This window comes from Pediculus humanus, genomic scaffold (assembly GCF_000006295.1).
Source record: "Pediculus humanus corporis 1103172107475 genomic scaffold, whole genome shotgun sequence".
Classification (NCBI taxonomy): Eukaryota; Metazoa; Arthropoda; class Insecta; order Psocodea; family Pediculidae; genus Pediculus; species Pediculus humanus.
In genome coordinates, this window is record NW_002987093.1 from 1,323,734 (window position 1) to 1,343,500 (window position 19,767).

The 19,767-nt window shown below is 33.9% G+C and overlaps 4 protein-coding genes and 1 non-coding gene across 5 annotated transcripts; 4 read left to right on the plus strand and 1 right to left on the minus strand.

Moving 5' to 3' along the window:
• Window positions 1-1,180: 1,180 nt before the first annotated feature.
• On the plus strand, window positions 1,181-2,941 carry Phum_PHUM129530 (cytochrome P450, putative; the record flags this gene model as incomplete). Its single annotated transcript, XM_002424413.1, has 3 exons — window positions 1,181-1,577; window positions 1,821-2,239; window positions 2,324-2,941. 3 exons carry the CDS (start codon window positions 1,181-1,183, stop codon window positions 2,939-2,941), a joined length of 1,434 nt encoding a protein of 477 aa, XP_002424458.1.
• Window positions 2,942-3,575: 634 nt separating this feature from the next.
• Window positions 3,576-7,539, plus strand: Phum_PHUM129540 (uncharacterized protein; the record flags this gene model as incomplete). The annotated part of the gene is made up of 10 exons (XM_002424414.1): window positions 3,576-3,926; window positions 4,027-4,254; window positions 4,369-4,734; window positions 4,815-4,952; window positions 4,981-5,377; window positions 5,496-5,740; window positions 5,832-6,022; window positions 6,279-6,591; window positions 6,705-7,015; window positions 7,116-7,539. 10 exons carry the CDS (start codon window positions 3,576-3,578, stop codon window positions 7,537-7,539), a joined length of 2,964 nt encoding a protein of 987 aa, XP_002424459.1.
• A 2,815-nt stretch (window positions 7,540-10,354) lies between these two features.
• Phum_PHUM129550 (uncharacterized protein) lies at window positions 10,355-12,633 on the plus strand (the record flags this gene model as incomplete). The annotated part of the gene is made up of 5 exons (XM_002424415.1): window positions 10,355-10,378; window positions 10,623-10,647; window positions 10,921-11,236; window positions 12,278-12,453; window positions 12,626-12,633. 5 exons carry the CDS (start codon window positions 10,355-10,357, stop codon window positions 12,631-12,633), a joined length of 549 nt encoding a protein of 182 aa, XP_002424460.1.
• A 519-nt stretch (window positions 12,634-13,152) lies between these two features.
• Window positions 13,153-13,232, minus strand: Phum_PHUM129560. Its single transcript has one exon. It is a non-coding gene; the product is annotated as a tRNA-Leu (tRNA).
• A 4,592-nt stretch (window positions 13,233-17,824) lies between these two features.
• Window positions 17,825-19,342, plus strand: Phum_PHUM129570 (uncharacterized protein; the record flags this gene model as incomplete). The annotated part of the gene is made up of 2 exons (XM_002424416.1): window positions 17,825-19,042; window positions 19,127-19,342. 2 exons carry the CDS (start codon window positions 17,825-17,827, stop codon window positions 19,340-19,342), a joined length of 1,434 nt encoding a protein of 477 aa, XP_002424461.1.
• Between the last annotated feature and the right edge of the window lie 425 nt (window positions 19,343-19,767).

Here is a 19,767-nt window from a genome sequence, read left to right on the forward strand (position 1 = left end):
CACGGCAAGATTTTTATTTGTCGGAGTTATTTCAGGTTCCGACCCGATTCCTTAGGGATAAATGCCCGAATTTCGTTGGTGCTATTTATAGAGTATTTTTCGGGAAAATGTGGGTCATTTCACATAATGCCATTTCCTGTACGGTTTCTTCCTTTAAATTTCCTTTTATTGAATGTGGCATCATGGCTTCCGGTGATGCTTCCACGATGATCGGAATCGTTCCTGTTTTTACTCCTTCTCACATCCTGGCTTTTTGAACCTTTTACCCGCTTCTTTGGGTCTGTCTGGTGTCTTTTTCCGCCGGTACGGATACTTCAATTAATTTGCACCATCTTTTAGCATTGTGTCTCAGTATGATATCCGGTTTGTTGGCTGGCACAGTTCTATCAGTGTGGATTTGTTGATGGTACAGAACCGTGCATGAACCCACTGTCGTAACCGGGGTTTGTATCACTCCTTGGGTAATCCTTCCATTCCATATTCTCGGCATATACTCCAATGGAGATATTTACAGGTTTTATTGTACCTCTCCAGATATTCATGCCTTTAGCAGCTGTAATAAACGCTTCCGTTTCAATCTTAAGCTTTCCACAGTGTTGCCAATCATGCGTGGTCTTCTTATTAGTATCCGAAGCGTTCACTCTCTTCAAATATTGTCCATGCAATCCTTTCTGTTTCCATTTGCCCTTTACCTTCTTCTGAGATTGAGCTTTACTTATTATTATTCGATTTTATGACGAAAAAACTATCATTTCAAATTTTGACTGTCGATAATTTTTTTTTTGATATATATATATATATCGTGTGATAAAATTCCGGAATTTTATAAAAACAAACAAAAAAAAAAAAATTTTTTTTTAAATATGGCGTCGACTTTACCGTGTTATTGTGATTTAAAATTGTGCGATTAAAAAAAAAACATTTAATTTACTTAATTCGCGATGAGAATTCCGTGTAAAAAAAATTTATAATAATAATAATAATAATAATTAATTTGTATGAAGAGTGAGTGCGTCGTCACATGAGTACAACAATTAAATGTTTGAAAATTTTAAAATTGAAAAAAAAATTAAGGATAATCGATAAATGTAGATTTTTACATGGTAAATCATTGCCGCCGTTGGTGAAAGCAAACGAAATCGTCAAAGATGGTTTGGATGATGGTAAATACAAAACGGAAATGGTTCATCACGCCAAAGTGCAAAAGGATATATTCGGTGCGACGATACTCCCGCAGAATTTAAGTTTCGAAAATGCAAAGAAGTTGAGCGAAAATCAAATAAAATTACAGGACATACCGTTGATAGATGAAGATGCGGCCGCGGAGTGTTTGGCCGCGGAAAAAATAAAAGCTCAAACGAAAAGGATACCGAGATTGTTTACGAAAAGAGAAGAGAACGTTCTCGAAGGTGCGGATAACGTACAGGTGGGTGCGAGTCAAGCGGAATCATATTGGTCGGCGGATCCATTCGAAAACATACCCGGTCCGAAATTATTTTTTAAATTTCGGGGTACCACGTTAAAACAAGTGACGCAACAGATAATCGTGTCTACAATATACCGAATAATAACGAAAAGTAATAATAAATTTACGCCGTATAAATACTACGGTCCCATAATAAAATTACCTGAGATTTTAGGAGGGAAAATAATAATAATAAGTCGTCCGGAACACGTGTCGAGCGTTTTCCAACAGGATGATAATCTGGACGCGTCGTCGTCGTCGTCGTCATCATCATCATCATATTTGGAATCCGTTGATAAATGTCGCCGTTTGAAAAAATATAAAAATTCTCCTCCTCCCGTTTTTCACTTATCAGACGAATGGGAAACCGTTAGAAATTCAATAACGGAAATCCCTGTGGAAAGTAAGGAAAAATATTACGATTATTTCGACGAGGCGACGGAAAAATTAATAAACAGAATAAAAATAATACGCAACAGTCAAAATGAAGTACCTGGAAATTTTTTAAAAGAATTAAACAAATGGAGTTTGGAATGTTTGTGTTCTATCATATTTAACAAATCCGTTAGTTTTTTTGAAAATGACGTACACATCGGTGGAAGTTTGTCATCGAAAACATCTCAACTTTTTTATTCGTTAAACGAAGCTACGACAAATCTTTACAAATTAGAAAACGGTTTTCAATATTGGAGATTCATGAACACGACATCTTTGTACTCACTCGGAGCCGCATGTAAAGTTTTGGAGAGTGTCATTTCAGAATATGTGGCACAAGTTCAATTGAACATAATTAAAAATAAAAATAATTGTGGGAGCCTTTGTTGTTCGACAGTCGAAAATTACCTACTGCAAGAAAAGCTGTCTCCCAACGATGTTGTTTCAAGAATACTCGACATGCTTTTGATCGGCATGAACACGATGAGTTCTGCATTAGGGTTTTTGTTTTATCACATATCGACAAATCCTCGAGTCCAAGTTGAAGTTTGGAGCGAGATAAGGAAAATTCTACCTGAAAAATACACCAGGTTGGAATATGAACATTTGAGTTCGTTCAAATACATGCAAGCTTGCCTTAAGGAAAGTCTGAGATTAAAAATGCCCTTACCCATTTATTTAAGAATAATTTCTAAAAATGTAAGTTTGAGTAATTTTCAAATCCCGAGAGGAACAATGATATTAATGACGAATCAAGTTGAATGCATGAAAGAAGATAATTTCGAAGAGCCAGAAGAATTTTTACCAGAACGTTGGCTCGAACAAGGAATGAATCATCCGTTTACATGTTTTCCTCTTTGCAATTATTTCGATGATGGCATGCCGAGAAAGTTGGCAGAGCTTTCAATATGGATTTGTGCTATAAATGTTTTCAGACATTTTACCATCGATTACATGTACGATGATATAAAAGCAACCGTTTCCACTGTTTCATTTCCAACCAAACCCCTGAAATTCACTTTTACTGAAAGATTTAAATAAAAACCATTCATTCATATTTAATATACATATATATACTTATTTGTTAAATGAATGTTTAATTTTTGTATGGAATTGAGGTTAATTTTTAATGTTTTAATGTTTTTTTTTTGTCTGTAATAATTACCGAATACTTATTTATTATTCTTTTAGATTTACGATTCGTTAATATTTTCGTTGGTGATGATTCTGATTAAAAAAGAAAAAATAGCAACAAAAAGAAACAGGAGAATTTAAATATTATTTTGAATCGAAATGAAGTACAGTTTAATGTTTCACGTAACCGTCAGTTGAACTTTGCATTGCCAACTATTGCAAAAAAAAAAAAAAAAAAAAAGAAAGAAAGAAAAAAAAAGCGGATAATGAAATTACTTTTACGTGTCATTAGAAAAACGCAATAATTTAAGTATCGATGGAGTTATTTCGGTCGGAAAAATTTTGTTTTTTAAAAATGTGGTTCCCCGACGGTTATATTAATTTCGGTTGCTATTTTTGATTACGACAATGCAATTTTCATGATGTATTAGATTTAAAAGAGAGAAATGGCTTAAGTCATTAACGACTTGCCAATTTTTTTTCCCCACTTATATGAAAATCAACAACAGCAGCAGCAGGGGACTTTGCAATTATCTTTTAGATGGCAACTTCCAAGGATAGCGGTGGCGGAGTGGTTCACGAATGTTACTTCAGGTGCACGGGTAAAAATCATTCATCTCACCTGACGGCGGTTGTAACAAGAGCCAGACTATCTGATGAAAAAATAGCTGCCTATCTAAAGTGGTGTTGCATTAAATATGCTGAAGCAGTAGATTTACACGGACGTACCATTGTTCATGTTGCAGCATCCAGAGGAAGATTGAAACTTCTTTTGTTTTTATTAAGTCATCCGAATGTCGATGTAAATTTTAAAGATCTGGAATCTGGATTCACCGCTCTTCATCGCAGTTTGTTTTATGGTCAAATCAATTGTGCAGTTAGGTTAGTGCAGGTAATGATATCTCTTTTTAACCTGCATAATTTTTTAGTTTGGTATAAAGAATAATAATAATAATAATAATAATGAAAAGAATTTGATTATACTGTAACAGTCTGGAGCTAATTTGCAAGAAAAAGATCTCGACGATTTAACTCCATTGGATCATGTTATGAAAGATAAACAATCGATTACTTATAACAACACATCATCGAATCCTTCTTATGAAATTTATGTTTGGGGCACAAACACTAGTTTTAATCTTGGAATAGGACACAATAATTCGAAACCTGTTCCGACTCCTCTTGGTACTTTTTTCAAAAAAAACATATCCATTAAGCAAGTTAGTGTTAAATTACACTTTTACATTTTTTTATTTATTTATTTTGATAATTTAAACATAATTTTTTGTTTTTTTTTTTTTTTTTTAAATTTTTTTAAATCATTTTTTGTAAAGGTATGCATGAGCAAATTTCACTCACTTTTTCTAGAGGAAGATGGAAAAGTATGGGTTTGCGGTTTGAATTCACGTGGAAGATTAGGTTTGGGAGATGAATCTACAAGTTTGGTTCCTACAATTCTTAAAGTTGGCAATCGTGCCAACAATCCATGTAAGAGCATAAGCATCGGTTTAAATCATTCTCTTTTGCTGATGGAAAATCACTCTGTTTGGTCATTCGGTTTAAACGATCACCAACAATTGGGTCATGATCCATCTTTTAAAGAAGTGCCTTCACCCAAACTCATTGATACTCTCAAAGGAATTAAAATCATTGGGATAAGCGCATCGAAATGTTATTCAATTTTTTGGAGTAAATACATGGTAATACTTTATTGTAAAATATTTTAATTGAATTTATTATCTCGCACACAAAATTTTTGTGACAAAAAAATACTTTTCAGTTGTATGCATGCGGTTCGAATACGGGACAGTTGGGCGATTTAAAATCAAACGAACCGTTTCCGAAACTTTTAAAAAAATTCGGCGTTCAAGATCCGCCATCGTCGGTGGAATCGAATCGACGTAAGGAAATCCTTCACGTGGCGACTTGCGACGGTGCCATGATAGTTATTTACGATCAAAACGCGTACATATTTCAAAATTACAAATTTAAAAAATTTCGATTCGAGTGAGTATACAAAAGTATATTTAAAACGTCACGAATTAATTACATCATCTCATCGTTATTTATATATTTTACGTTTTAGGCAACCGTGTAAAAAAGTTTGCATTATCGGAGAACGAGGAGAAAATGAAAGTCATTTGAATTACCCGCAAGAGAAAAAAATGGATGAAATAAAAGTGGCGATGCTTTGCGAAGACGATAAAATTTATTTCTGGCGTGAATGTCATCAATTATTCGTCGTTTGCACTCTGTCGTTACGTCGTAATATTTGCATAACCGACATATTTCTCAACACGACATCAATTATGTTGGCGACAAAAGACGGTGAAGCTTTTTTCGGTGACGTCAAAATAAAAAAAAATAAACGTAATCTCTCAAATCCATTTCCGTGCTTGCTTTTCCCAATGGGGAAATTTTACTCACGTTTCAAATTTGTTCGTTTTTCGTCGCATTTCAGCAAATTCTCCGGAACAAAATTCTCCCTGCAATTACGTATTGAAATTGGAAAGGATTCCATTCATACACCGAGCCGTAACCGTAGCATCCGATGTACAAGGGGAAAATTTTTCCGTCATACAAACGAGTCCGAAAAAATGTTTGTCGACGGTTAAATTGGAACCCGTGGGAGAAATGAGAGAAAATATGAAAATATTTTTAAATACCACATCCGAATCCGATACTCTTCACGATGTTGTTTTCGAGGTATATTTCTATACGTATACATTCGAATATTTCATGTCGATTTTAATTAAAGTTAATTTTCTTTCCCCCCCTCCCCCCCCCGTTATTTCAGGTTGAAAATGTTCGATTTCCGGCACATCGTTTCATAGTAAGCCATTGCGAAGTCATGAAAAATATTATTAATAAGAATTCGAAAAAAATCGATGGGAAACAGGTTGTCGTCGTCGTCGTCGTGATAGAAAAAATAAAACCGAAAATATTCGAAAGAATTCTGTCGTACATTTACACGGGTGATTGCGATTTGTTACATCCTGGAATTTGTCCAATCAGGTATGGATTTAAATATATTTGGAAATGTTGCTGTCAAGTTTCCATTATTATTATTATTATTATCATTGTTTTATTTTTGAAGCATTGATTTACCACCGAACGCAGCGAGAGGAGAAGACGAAGAAAATGGTGATGGCGGCGATGATTTCAACATGGAGACGTCAACGAATCCCGAAGAAATGTCAGCATTCGAATTCTACAAACGGTCATCTTGGAATAAGAAAAACAGTCCGTCGAAAATGAATAGTAGGAATAAAAATTTAAATCCTCTCGGATTTCTCAAAGACGCCGCAAAAATATTCTCCCTCGCGGATTTAATCGAAAAATTAGATTGTTTGTTTTACGATAACGGTTACATTTGTAAGAATAAAAATCGAAAAATGGATGCGTCGAAATGGCCGACGTTTCAACGGAATAATTTCGCAAATATTTCGGACGTCAGTTTTAAAACCGAAGATGGTAAAATCGTCAAAGGTCACAAATGCGTTTTAGTCGCGAGATCGGAATATTTCAATTGTTTGATTAACAAAGGTTGGTTAGAGGTGAGTTTTGATTGATTGATTGATTGATTGAAAATAATAATCGATTTCCCCCCCCCTCCCCCCCATTCATCGCGATTTTAATGGTCGTTTTTTTATCCCCTTAGTCGTATCAGAAAACGCCCATCAATCTTCCAATACCGAGCGCCATATTGGAAATTCTTTTCGATTACCTGTACGAAAACGAACCGTCGTCGAACCTTCTCGAATCTTCGGATACGAATTTTTTACATCAAGTCCTCGTGACGTCAGATCAAATTTTTTGCAACGGTTTGAGACGCGTAGCCGAAGACAAATTGCAAAAATGTTTGAATTTGAAAAACGTCGTCGACATGTTGCAAACGAGCGTGACGTTCAACGCGAATCAATTGAAACGATGTTCGATGGAATATATTTGTTTGAACCTGACGGAAATATTAGAATCCAGGTACGATTGATGAATCCAGGTATAATGATGATGATAATAATAATTCCGGCGTTGTCGTTTTTTGAAAATTTTTTTATTGTTTCGTTGTTTGCGGATAAAGAGGCCTTGAAATTTTGGACGATTCCATTTTGAATGAATTAACGGAATATTATCGGAATTGGTTGCCGTGCATGACGAGGAGAAACATTGTGACGACCGAGGACGAAGAACCCGCCGAGGATTTCGTTGAAAAAATACACGCGACCGAACCTGTTTCCTTCGAAAACTTCGAAAAAGAAATTAAAAAATTAAAAACGGTCGAATGGAAAAAATCGTCGAGGGAAAAAGTGCAGAGGAAAAAGACGAAAAGCGAATCGGAAAGATTCGTATCGGATTCGATCGTCGGTGAGGAATCGAAACTATCCACGTGTAAACACGTGGAAACGTTTGTCGAAAGCGTCAAGGAAAAGAAAACAAACGACGAGGAAACTTGGATCAAGGTCGGTGTTGTTAATCTTCAACGGATGTGTCGAAACGGTCGATAAAAATGGAAAAACGTCGTTTTGCAGGTCACGAGTCACAGTTCGAAACAGAACAAGATGAAAGGTACGAAATCATCGACGTCACCATCGAAAACTCCTCCGTCGACGACAACGACGCCACCGATATCCATTCCACCAAAATCGACGACCGTACCTATTACCGTGCCTAAGGTCGCTGCCGATAGACATCATCAAACATCTCCTCCATCGTCCACCGTCACGAGAACGAATAGTTTTAACGATTCCGAGAAAAACGTTTTGATTTTAAGCGACTCGTTCGAAAAAGAATTTCCATCGTTGAATTTTTCTCCCACCGAAAGACAACAAACAACGACTAACAATCTCAGTCCGAAAAGGTATTTTAGGTTTTTTGTTGTTGTTGTTGTTGTTGTTGTTTACGTCATCGTTTTGTTACGTTAAAATTTTTTTTTCTTTTTGTTTTGCAGTCCCATCAAGATAAACATGATGAATTTCGTAAAATTATCACAGAAACAAAGGAAAAAGTTGGCAATGGAATCGATGAACGAAATGGTAAAAATACCTGAAAAATCTCCAGAGAGTGCGTTAAAATGCGTTTGGGACGTGTCGAAATTAGAAACGGATTCAATGGCGGACATAATTAAAAACGAATATCAATCATTGAAATCGCCCGGGTGAGTAGTGAGTGAGTGTGATGCGCTGGTTCTCACGCTCGTGGAAAACTTGAACGTTTTATTTTTTATTTTTTATTTTTTTTTTTTTTTCCAGAGGATCCATATTGACGTCGTCGAGCACGACGTGGCAAATGCCTTCATCACCGCTTTCTAGTTTTTCCGCGATAATGGCCGCGGAAAGAAACGAAAGGAATCAAGTGGCGAGAATGAAATCCAAATCATTGGAATATACTCAAATGGAAGAGAAAGCCATTGACGATTTAAAATTATTGTACAACGTATCGAACGTGACGGATGAGAAAATAACAATCGGGAGAGCGGAAACGGTTTTCGTGTCACCTCCGGTGTGGGTGTCGAGTCATAAATGAAATTTTTAATTCCCCCCCCCCCGTTCGCCTTTTTTCCTTTTTAAATTTTGTTGTCATAATTTTTTAGAAGGAATCGTTTCCCCCCATTTACGTGCAATATCAAGATGGATGATAATTAATTAATTAATTAATTAAATAGATATTTTTATAAATCATAAATGTAAGATGGCGTCCAGAGTATAAAACAAAGAGAAAAAATGAAAACATTGATGGTAATTGAATAAGTTTTAACGGTTTTTCTCTTACATGTCGATTTAGTGTTTTTTTCAAGTACAATTATATTTTTATATTTGAAAATAATTTAAAAAAAAAAATTAACAATTGTTTATTATTATTATTATTATTAAAATAAATTAGAATTTTGTTACCTTTAAATTATTATTACTATTATTATTATTATTATTATTTAGTTTTTATTAATTTTGTCGTTTAACGTTTTTTGTTTTTTTTTTTTTAGGAAGGAACAAATAAGAAAATCGTTAATTACGTTTCGAAAATTTCACAGACGGTAGCGTAAGAAAAAAATGAATTATCGCGGAGGCATTGTAAAAACAGTTTTATAACGGCGGCAGTGCGCTTGCGCAAAGTATCTATGGCGGCGTGAGCGAATTTTTTTGTCAGTATTTTGTTTACCGAAAAATTAACAATATTTTTCAATAATTTTAACTGCTACACATCATTTTGGTAGATGAAGGTAAGGAAAATTATTATTATTAATAAATAAAATGATTAATAAATGAATGGTGCGTGTGTGCAACAAAAAAAAAAAAAACAAAAAGAAAAATTTCGTTTATTCGAAAGCTTGTTTAATAGAGAACCTGAGTGATATGACCCGTGGCTTGAAAAGCCTTACTACATTCACTGTGTTTTCCATCATCGGAACTTATTTTGTACCCATTATCCCGATTCTGTAAGTTTACCATATGAATTTTTATTTTAAATAGTATTATTATTATTATTATTATTATTAAAAAAAAACGTTTTTTTTTTTACACGTAAAAAATGTTTTAATTAGGTGAGGTTACTGTCATGAACTTACCGTACGAGCTTAAGGTGAATGAAATGGCTTTGTTTTGATTTTTTTTTTTCTTTTCTCCATCTTCTTCTTTTTGCGTTTACATTTATGCTCGCCTAAAAAAATTTTTATTTCAAATCTTACGTCATATTTTATTATTTGTTTATAGCATTTTATTATTATTATTATCATTTTAAAAACATTTATGTTAAAAACAATCCAGTGGACACAGTAGTAGTAGTAGTGCTAATGATATCAACTCCAATTTAAATTGATTTATTTTTATTAATTAACCCCCTTTTTATTATTATTATTATTATTATTATTATTATTATTATTATTATTATTATTATTATGGATAGGAAATTATTACAATTCGGTGGTTTTATTCAGGTTAAATTGATTCATTCATCAATCATTTCGATTACTCATCATAAATGGTTCTTGACATGCCGAAAGGAATTTCATTTTTTTTCCACCATTTTCGCAAACATTTTACCGAATTGCAATCTGTGTTTAAATTTTTGTAATATTATTTACATGAAAGATGAATTAAATTCAAGCACAACAGATTGAGTAGTTTAGTTTTTTTTTATTTTTTTAAAAAAATTAAAGGGGTTATCCTCATGTCGAATGAATAACATTTACTCGAAATATTCTCAATGCGAAATTAAGTCATATATTTTGTTATATTATAATAACATTGACAAATTGATAGTCTTTTTCTAGCTGTAAATAATGAATCATAGAAATTAGTGCGAATAATATAATTTACAGTTATTATGAATCGGAGAAATTGTAGTCGAGTAAAAGTCGCAGTCGATATGTTGTCAGAGTTATTATTATTATTATTATTTTACATAAATTTTTATAATTAAAAATTAATCAATCGATTTTTCAGTATTGTTTCCTTTGGAAATAAATATGAAATTTTGGTTTACCCCCCCCCCCCCCCTTTCTCCCCCAAAAGGAAAAACTATCACTTTCGAATGTTTAATACAATTTTTTAAATGTGAGTATTCGAACTATTGTCCCATTGATTTATTGTAGATACACATTTGTAATTGGTTTAGTGGTGCATAATGTCCAAAACAATCTTTGAAAAAAAGAGAGAGAGAGAGAGAGAGAGAGAAAATTCATCATCATCAGGTTTTAGTTTAGGTTTTAATTTGGGGGAAAGGTTAATAAGGTCATAAGGGGATGTTTGTGTTATTTAATTATTATTTCACGTAACGAAGCCATCGTTTCCGGTGTTTAGAAAAAAAAGAGAAAAAGAGAGAGTGGGTGAGAGAGTGAGAGAGCAAGAGAGAAAAAATTGATCATTATTATTATTATTTTTTTGTTACAGGTTCAAAGATGTCACGGAATTATAAAGAAAAGTACGAGGTCAATAATGCGAGACGAAGTCACACTTTTATGTCGGCTGATGATGTGGCTGCTGGTAAAAAGTCATTTTGGCAAGAGTTGGAGATAACAGGATCGATTAGGAACCTAAGTTCAAATTTGTGGCAACTTTCGTTCCTCACATCTTTGTACCTGAATGACAATTGCCTTTCTCGTCTCCCCGGCGACATTGCCAAGCTGACCAATTTGCGAACTCTCGATTTATCTAATAACAAATTACGTAGTTTACCCGCAGAGTTGGGCGAGCTCATCTACCTCAGGTGAGTGAGTGAAACAGAGAGAGATAGAGTGTGTGTGTGTGTGTGTGAGAGAGAGAGAGAGAGTTTTTTTATAAATAAATAATTATTTAAATGAATTATTATTATGAAACGCGGATACCGATGACCCGATTCCACGGGGGGGTCGGTCCGCAGGTTAACGAAGTCGGGTTTCGGGTCGAAAAATTACGTAATATCAAATGTGAAACGTAATAATCGAAAAATTATTATTATTATTATCATTTCTTTTCTTTCTTTTAGTAAGTAGTGGTAATAGAAAAAAAAATTTTCCTAAAAGATGTGGATTCTTGGATAGAAACAGACCCATTAACACATAAAAAAAGAGAGAGAGAGAGAGTGAGATAGAGAGGGGTATATATTGAGGAGAGGAAAATTCGATCACACATTCGAGTTTAAACAAATTAGTGGGGAAAAAGAAAAAAAAAAGAAGGAAGATACGCACACGCACACACACACACAAACAAGTCATTAATTACAGCAAAGAGAGAGAGAGAGAGAGAGAAAATTAAACGTACCTTAAATTTTTTTTACATTACGTATTAATTGTACAGAAAAAGTTTTTAAAAAGTTATTCACATCGATTTTCCAGAAAACTATTCAAAAGTTTAAAAGAAACCGAATTTATGGGTTCCCCAAAATAAAATTAATTAAAGAAAAAAAGGAAAAAGGAAAAATTTGAAAGTGAATATTTTTAATAATAAATTGTAAAATGTGTGATTTGAAGGCTGTTGACTAATGTTGTAAATGTCAAAGAAAATTGGGGGGGGGGGTTTCTTGGTGTTATAAACGTGTGTGTGTGTGTGTGTGTGACCCAATAAGGAAAAGTTGTTTTCAAAAGAAAGAGGGAAGGGAAAGAGGGAAAGTTTAAACCTGTCGTGATAAGAGACAAAATGAATACAACGTGATAAATGGAGAAATCTAAAGGTTGGGGGGTGAGTGAGGGGCGTAGGAATGAATGGTGGGGGGTGAAAGGTTTTTTTTCTTTTTTTTTTCTAATGTTTTTCTTTTTTCTTTTTGTTTCAGGGAGTTATTATTGAATAACAATTATCTCCGCGTGCTTCCGTACGAACTCGGAAAACTTTTTCATCTGCACGTTCTGGGGTTGCACGGAAATCCTCTGAATAAAGACGTTTTGGCTCTCTATGGCGAACCGAACGGAACGCAAAAACTACTAACCTACATGTTGGATAATCTAAGAGGTAAAGAAAAACTAAAAATTATTAAAATCGCCGCTCATCATCATTATCATCATCATCATCATCCGAAATTATGTCGGGTTTTGATTACAAGATAAGAATAGGCTTTATCACTATTATTATTATTATTATTATTATTATTATTATTATTATTATTATTATTATTTCGTTTGAGTTTTTTAAATTTTTAATATGGCGCCAAGAAAGTTTAAAAATGCAAGCGAGGCTTACTTTCTTTTTCGACCCAAAACGGGTCGTGTTTGTTATTAAATGTTATGAAAAAAAAAAAAAAAAAAAAAAAAAGAAAAAAAAAGAAAAGTAAAATCGTTTTCGAAGATTATTATTATTATTATTTTAGTCGGATTTTCGATTCGCGCTTTTGCCATTTTATTATTATTATTATTATTTATTTTATTTAATTTAATTTTTCGGTTTAACGTTTGCGTTCGATTCGATTGTAAAAAAACTTTCTTTTTTTTTTTTTTTTTTTCTTGACGTCATATTTGTTGTTGTTGTTGTTGTTGTTGTTTGATCTCACGATCAATGTTTGTTGAATTGTTGAAACTGATTCACTTAAAAAATTTTTAATTGTAAAAAAAAAAAAATTCGCATGTTCTCGAAAAAATTTTCACCCGCCGTTTTCCTAAATGGAAAAACGTTGGAAAAAAGAAAAGAGGAAAAAAAAAAAAAAAAAGAGTTTCATGGCAGCGGTGGGATTCGAACCCACGCCCTTTCGGACTGGTGCCTAAAACCAGCGCCTTAGACCACTCGGCCACGCTACCTTGCGGCAGAGACACATCCAAACGACTCGTTTAAATGAACCCCCCGTCTAAGAGATTTCGCATTACGGAACTTTAAATTTTTTTTTTCCGTGACGTCAAAGCAAAACGAAATTTCTTACTTATATTATTATTATTATTATTTTTTAATTTAGATATTGTGTAAAACTCGAATGAGATAATAATAATAATAATAATAATAATAATAATATTCATAATTGAATTTCGTCGAATGCGTATATAAAATATTTCACAAGACAAAAAAAAATTATTAAAAATAATTTATTTAAATATTCGATTTGAAAAATAACGAAAATATTTCACTTAAGTTATTACGTTAACGTGGCACCAGAATATTGTATTTACTTGAAATTGAATAAAAAAAAAAAAAAAAAAAAGTTTTTTCTCACGCGGCGGAAAAAAACATGGCGGCGAATCTTAATTTTTTTTTTTTTTTTTTTTACTAATTCAAAATTATTTCAGAAAAAAAAAAAATTTATTTTATTTATTTATTTATTAATTTTTTGCTTTTTTTCGTTTCAGGTGAGTGAATTTATTTATATTTTATGCAAAAAGAAATCTTCGTGTCGGCGGAAATGGATGGAGGACCGTTTTACAATTCGAAGAGTATGTAAGTAAAATTTCATTTTTTCCTTCTTTTTCTTTTCATCGTTTCTGTCTTGTTCGTTTCGGGGTTGTCTGCTTCCCCGATCCTTTGAAATATGAACGTATGATCGTGTCGATAGTGGTGGTGGTGGTGGTGGTGCAGGGGCGGTGGTTGTCATGACGGTGACGACGTTTGTCACCCGCAAGTTTGTTTACCCCTTAATTTCCTTATTCGGGTATACTCTCTCCTGCCGAATTTTTCGTCGTTATCAAGGGCTTATTATTATTATTATTATTTATTTAAAACATTTTTTTTTTTTTTTCAATTATCATCATCATCATTATCATCGTTTTTTTTTTTTTTTTTTCACTGTCGAAAAGTAATACGGTCGTAAATAAACGGTCGGACGACACATGTTTTCGCAGACATTTTTATTATTCGTTTTTTTTTTTATCTACGTCATTAAAAAATAAATAAATAAGTAAATGAGGTTGTGAGAATAGTTGTTGTCATTATTATTATTATTATTATTTCTGATTCGTGCATCCGTCGGGGAAGAAGAAAACGTAAACAAAAAAGAGGGAAAAAATACGCGCAAGTTTACCGCAGCGATCTCTTTTCGAGGGTGAAAAAATCTGTTCAGTGTTGCCAAATTGATTTGTTGTTGTTGTTGTTGTTATTGTTGACGTAGTCGAAGGAAGATGGAGGCAGATTCGTGGAAGTAGATGAACGTGTCGATGAGGGAAATTTTTCTTTTAAGTGATGATATTTCGAGTGAAAATTTCATTCGGGGGACTGACTTTTACTTTTATTATTATTATTATTTTCTTGTTCTTTGTTTAAAAATAATTGTCGCAACGATTTAAAGGGAAAGTTATATATTTATTTAAAAGATTTGGAATCCATTTTTTTTTTTTTTTTTTTTTTTTTAAATGGATCCCTCCTTTCATTTTTGTTCAGTTTTTTTTTTTTTTTTTTGCTTTATCAATTCACGTTAATCGCTCGATATTTTTTCACGTCTCGATGCACTCGGAGTAATTTCTCTCTCTCTCTCTCTCTCTCTCTCTCTCTCTTCCTCTCTCTCTTTTCTAGGTTTTGAATAGTTTGATGAGCATCTCTTGTAAAAATACTTTAAAAAAAATTCATTTCGAAAATTCTACTTTTTTTAAAGTTTGCCTTGGAAATCGAAACTAAAAGTTTTTTTTGTGTTAATTAAAAATGCACCGAGTTTATTATCATCATCATCATCATCATCATCATCATCATTATTATTATTATTATTATTATTATTATTATTATTATTATTATTATTATTATTATTATTATTATTATTATTATTTTTTGAAGCGACGAACTTGCAAGTCATTTTCTTTTCTATTCCGTAAGATTAAAATTTTATATATTTTTTTTTTTTTTTTTTTTTTTTACGGTTGGTATCAGACGGGGGGGAAATTATGCACATGCATCATGTGAATTATTTTCTCTTTTCGTAATCCTATTTATTATTATCATTATTATTTGTTGGGGGCGAAAGGGGTGAGGGGAGGGCGAATAGGGAGAATAGCAATACGAGGCTCGTTATTGTCGTTAAACGTTACATGGAAAAAAATTTACGCTTGGTTTCAAATACGGGTCATTTTCGCCTTCGGTAAAAAAAAAAAAAAACTTTTACGGTCGAAGAAGTATCCGTACCGTATCGATTTTGTCGAAAAGAAAACAAAAGATACCTCCCCCTCCTCCCCCCCTTCCCCTCCCCCTCCCCCTCTATCTCTATTGGTCGTTTGTGTTAAATTTAAATAGAAAATAACGATAACAATGTAATTATTTATTTCGTTCGTCGCCGTAATTATCGCGAGCATCATCATCATCATCATCTTTTACGTCATCACCATCATCATCATCATCATCATCGTCATCATCACGAACGATTTTTTTGGAAAAGTTAAACGAAAAAAAAAAAAAAACATTTTTTATTATTATTCTACTTTTATATATAAATTAATCATCATTCATCCATTTTTTTTTTTTTTTCTATAATAACATTTCTGAATCATATCGACGTCTAATTTGTTTTATTATTATTATTATTATTATTATTTTTATTATTACCAATTTTTTATTATTATTATTATTATTAATGTGAAATCGAAGTAAATGTCACGAGTTGGTAACCCTGTTTTATTTCACACGTTAAATTTACTGTTATAAATCGATTTTTTTTTTTTGGATTTTCGTTAAAAAAATCGATTTACACATCTTGGAGAGAAATGTTTTTCTTTTTCTTTGTTATCTACGTAATGGATTCGAATAATAATAATAATGATGATGATGATGATGATGATGATGATGATGATGATGATAAAATTGTAAAAAAATCGAAAATCGAATATCTCGATGGTGGATGATTTCGCGTTCGACGATCGTAAGCCCCCCGTTTATTGAGTTCGTTACAACACAATGTGAAAGGTTTTTTTTTTTTTTTTGCGATTTTCTTACGAGATAAGGAGAGGAAGGTACGTCGAAAAATTTCCTAGGTACGTGGCAAAAGAAATAATTTGAACTTTAAAGATTTCGTGGCATTTATTTTCTCTTCGATAACGCAAAAAAAAAAAAAAACGAACGCTCGAAATTAAATTTAAAATTTTTTGTACTCAATGTTTGTATGTGTGTGTGATAGATCACGTAAGAAAGGTGGGTTGTTTGTTGTTTGTCGTTTGTCGTTGTTTTTTCTCCGTAGTTTTGTAAATACGAACGGTCGGCGTTTGTTCCTTCCTCTCTCTTCTCATCTCATCTTATTTATTAATTTACTCGAGAGTGACTAACTCTAACTTGGTTTTGTAGAGAAAACGTTTTTGGACTTATTCGAATCTCTCTCTCTCTCTCTCTCTCTCTCTCTCTCTCTCTCTCTCTCTCTCTCCTTTTCTCTCTCTCACGTGAAATAATTACGTAGAAAGCCGCCACCGGCAATTGAAATTCATTGCTCCGATTATGCTCCGTGGAATTATGTCTCCACTTTCACCAAATCTCCTTTTCGTTGGTAGTATTTTCTATACACACGGTTTCGGTGTTACGAGGTTACTCATCATCATCATCATCATTATTTCGAATTTGTTTTCGTATTTAACGGCGGGAAGGGGGAGGGGAGGGGAGAGGAGAGGAGGGGAAAGATATGCGTTTAGGGAAAACGATTTCGTTTTATAATGACACGAGTTATTATTGTTATTATTATTGTTAGACGAAAAAAAAAAAAAAATACTTTTACGGTTTATACTCGTATCGACGAATCACACGAGCAAACTGATGATTCTCATTTTATACGAAGCCGAAAATGATCGTTGTACGAAGAGTTAACATGGAAAGTTGCCCATTCGGATTTGGAGTAGGGAGCGTGTGTAATAAAATATAAGAGTGAGAGAGAGAAAGAGAGAGAGGGGGAGAGAGAGAGAGAGAGAGAGAGGGAAAGAGTTGCTCAGGTAGCCGGGGATCGTCAGGTGTTTCATTTGGTTCAGTTTGTTTGTTAGTTTGTTTGTTAGTCAGTTAGTCAGTCAGTCAGTCAGTCGCGAGTCGGAACGACGTTAAACGCGGACTCGGTCGAGTAAAATTAACGTTGGGAAAAATATCGTCGTTCGTTCGAGTGAAATTTTTTTTTTTTTTTCCGAAGAACGATTTTTTTAAATTTATTTAAATGACGTCGAGTTAAATTAAGGAAAATTATTAATTAATTAATTTATTTATTTATTTACGGTAATTTTTTTTATGATACTGATAAAAAAAATAAAAATCGCGTTCGGAAAGTTTATTAAAATTAATTATTTTTACAAAAGACGAGCAGCAGCAGTAGCAGAAGTGGCAGCAACATCGTCGTGTACGGTGAATGACGTTTGAAAAAAGTGTGTGCGTGTGGAAGAATGAATTTTAGACATTTAGTGTTCGTCAAAGGAAAAATATCGGGTAGTAAATCATATATGCGGATTTAAATTATAATACAATGAGCCCTGCTTCGCAGGGTAATTTGGAAGTGGAACATTACATCGGTAGTAATTTGATATCGTCGTTTGCGAGAGTCAACAATTCTCGAAACAATGGTAAGGGACGAAAACAAGATGGTGGTAAAATAGGGTTGCAGAGAGGAAATCAAAATTCTTGCAACGGTGGCGATGTGTATCATCATCGTCACGGCGGCGGCGGCGGCGGCAGCGGTGGAAGACAGGGATATTCCGTTCCCCCCAACATTTTACCCCATTGCCCATCGAGAAACAACAATTTGACGAATCGCTACGGAGCGGCTGGTTGGACGGGAATACCACTCATTTCCGTCGACGACGGGAAAAAGAAAAATTTACACTATCAAGACCGCACGCGTAAAATCGCGACGGAGGACGATTCGACATTGCGAATACCCCTGTCGCGTTTGGCAATTCACACTCAGGGAGCTCCGCTCATATTATCGGGAAGATGCGGTTACAAGAATCAAAACAGAGGGAATCAAACGCGAGACGGTGGGGAGGTAGTCGTCGTGAGACGTTCGAATAAATTCAAGGATAACGTCGCGCACAGAAATGCAGGAACAACGAGTGATTGTTTGAGCGTGGCCAGTGACGAAAGTTCGGGTTCGGGACAGTCGGAAAATTGTCTCCCGCGAATAATCAAACCTAGGAAAAGGCGGAAAAAGGATAGGAAACCCTCGATTCCATCGTCGGAGAGTTACGAGGAAAATGGGGGAGATAAAATAAAAAATTCGACGTCGTCGTCGTCGTCGTCGTGCGCGAAGACTCGATCCGAACCTGTCGCGGTTGTAGACGTGGGTAAAAACTACACACCGAAAAAATGTGATAATACCAAAACTACAATAATAAATGGATCTCAAACGGATGATGGAGGAAAAAAAAATATGGAGGATGAATCCCACGGTCCGAAACTTCATCACGCTTTCGAAGACGTTACCGAAAGCGATTTGCCTTCTTACGGTTGTTTGCCGTCGTCGTGTCAGTGTCACTACTGCGATCCTTCCGGAATATGGAACGCGCCCACAAATATATTTTTCAAAGAAACGGAAAATTTATCCGCTTTGTTGTTGACCCCACCGTACCGCGCGAACAAAACCTTTCACCCGTTTCCACATTCGGAATTGGTTTTGAGAAGGAGTTGGAGTGAACCCATATCGGATGTTGCGAGAAGAGATGATCAAGATTTCATTTTCTCGAAGGTTTCGAAGGAACTTCCGCTGAGGTCTCACTCGTTCAGCGATTCTTTTTCTTCTTGTTCTTCTTCTTCTTCTTCCTCCCCCCAGTCTGGGATCACCAAGGATCATCACTGGAGTGGTGATAAAATGTTCAGCGGTAGTTGGGAAACGATTGAAAAAATCGATTCGGACCCGGAAAAAACGAACAAAAAGAAAACGAGTTACGGAAATCAGTGTTTGGAAGTATCGACGGAAATCGTGACGTCTCATAACGGACATCGAGATATCGAAATTCGATTTTATTCCAGTTCGCCTACATCGTGAATTAAAAAAAAAAAAAAAAAAAAAAAAAATTTTTTAAAACTTTTTTACTATTATTATTATTATTTTTATTATTATTATTGTTTTTATTATTATTATTTTGTATTATTATTATTATTATTTTCATTTTTTTTTTTTCCTCTTTTGAAATTCGTGTGCGTGTGAGTGTTAACACTTCAGAGCAGCAGAGCATATTAGGTCGTGGCAGAAGAAGGGGAAGAGAGGGAGTTAATGACTCGCGATTGACTCGTGACACGTTCGAAAGAAAAAAATAATTAATTGTTTGTTCGAATCAATTTTGCAAATAAAGATAAAATTGTTGAAAATGGTTTCTCTCTACGAAAAAAAAAAAAAAAATGTTTATGCGTATTTACATGAGGCCGTTTTTAAATATTCTCAACGTTAATAATAATAATAATAATAATAAT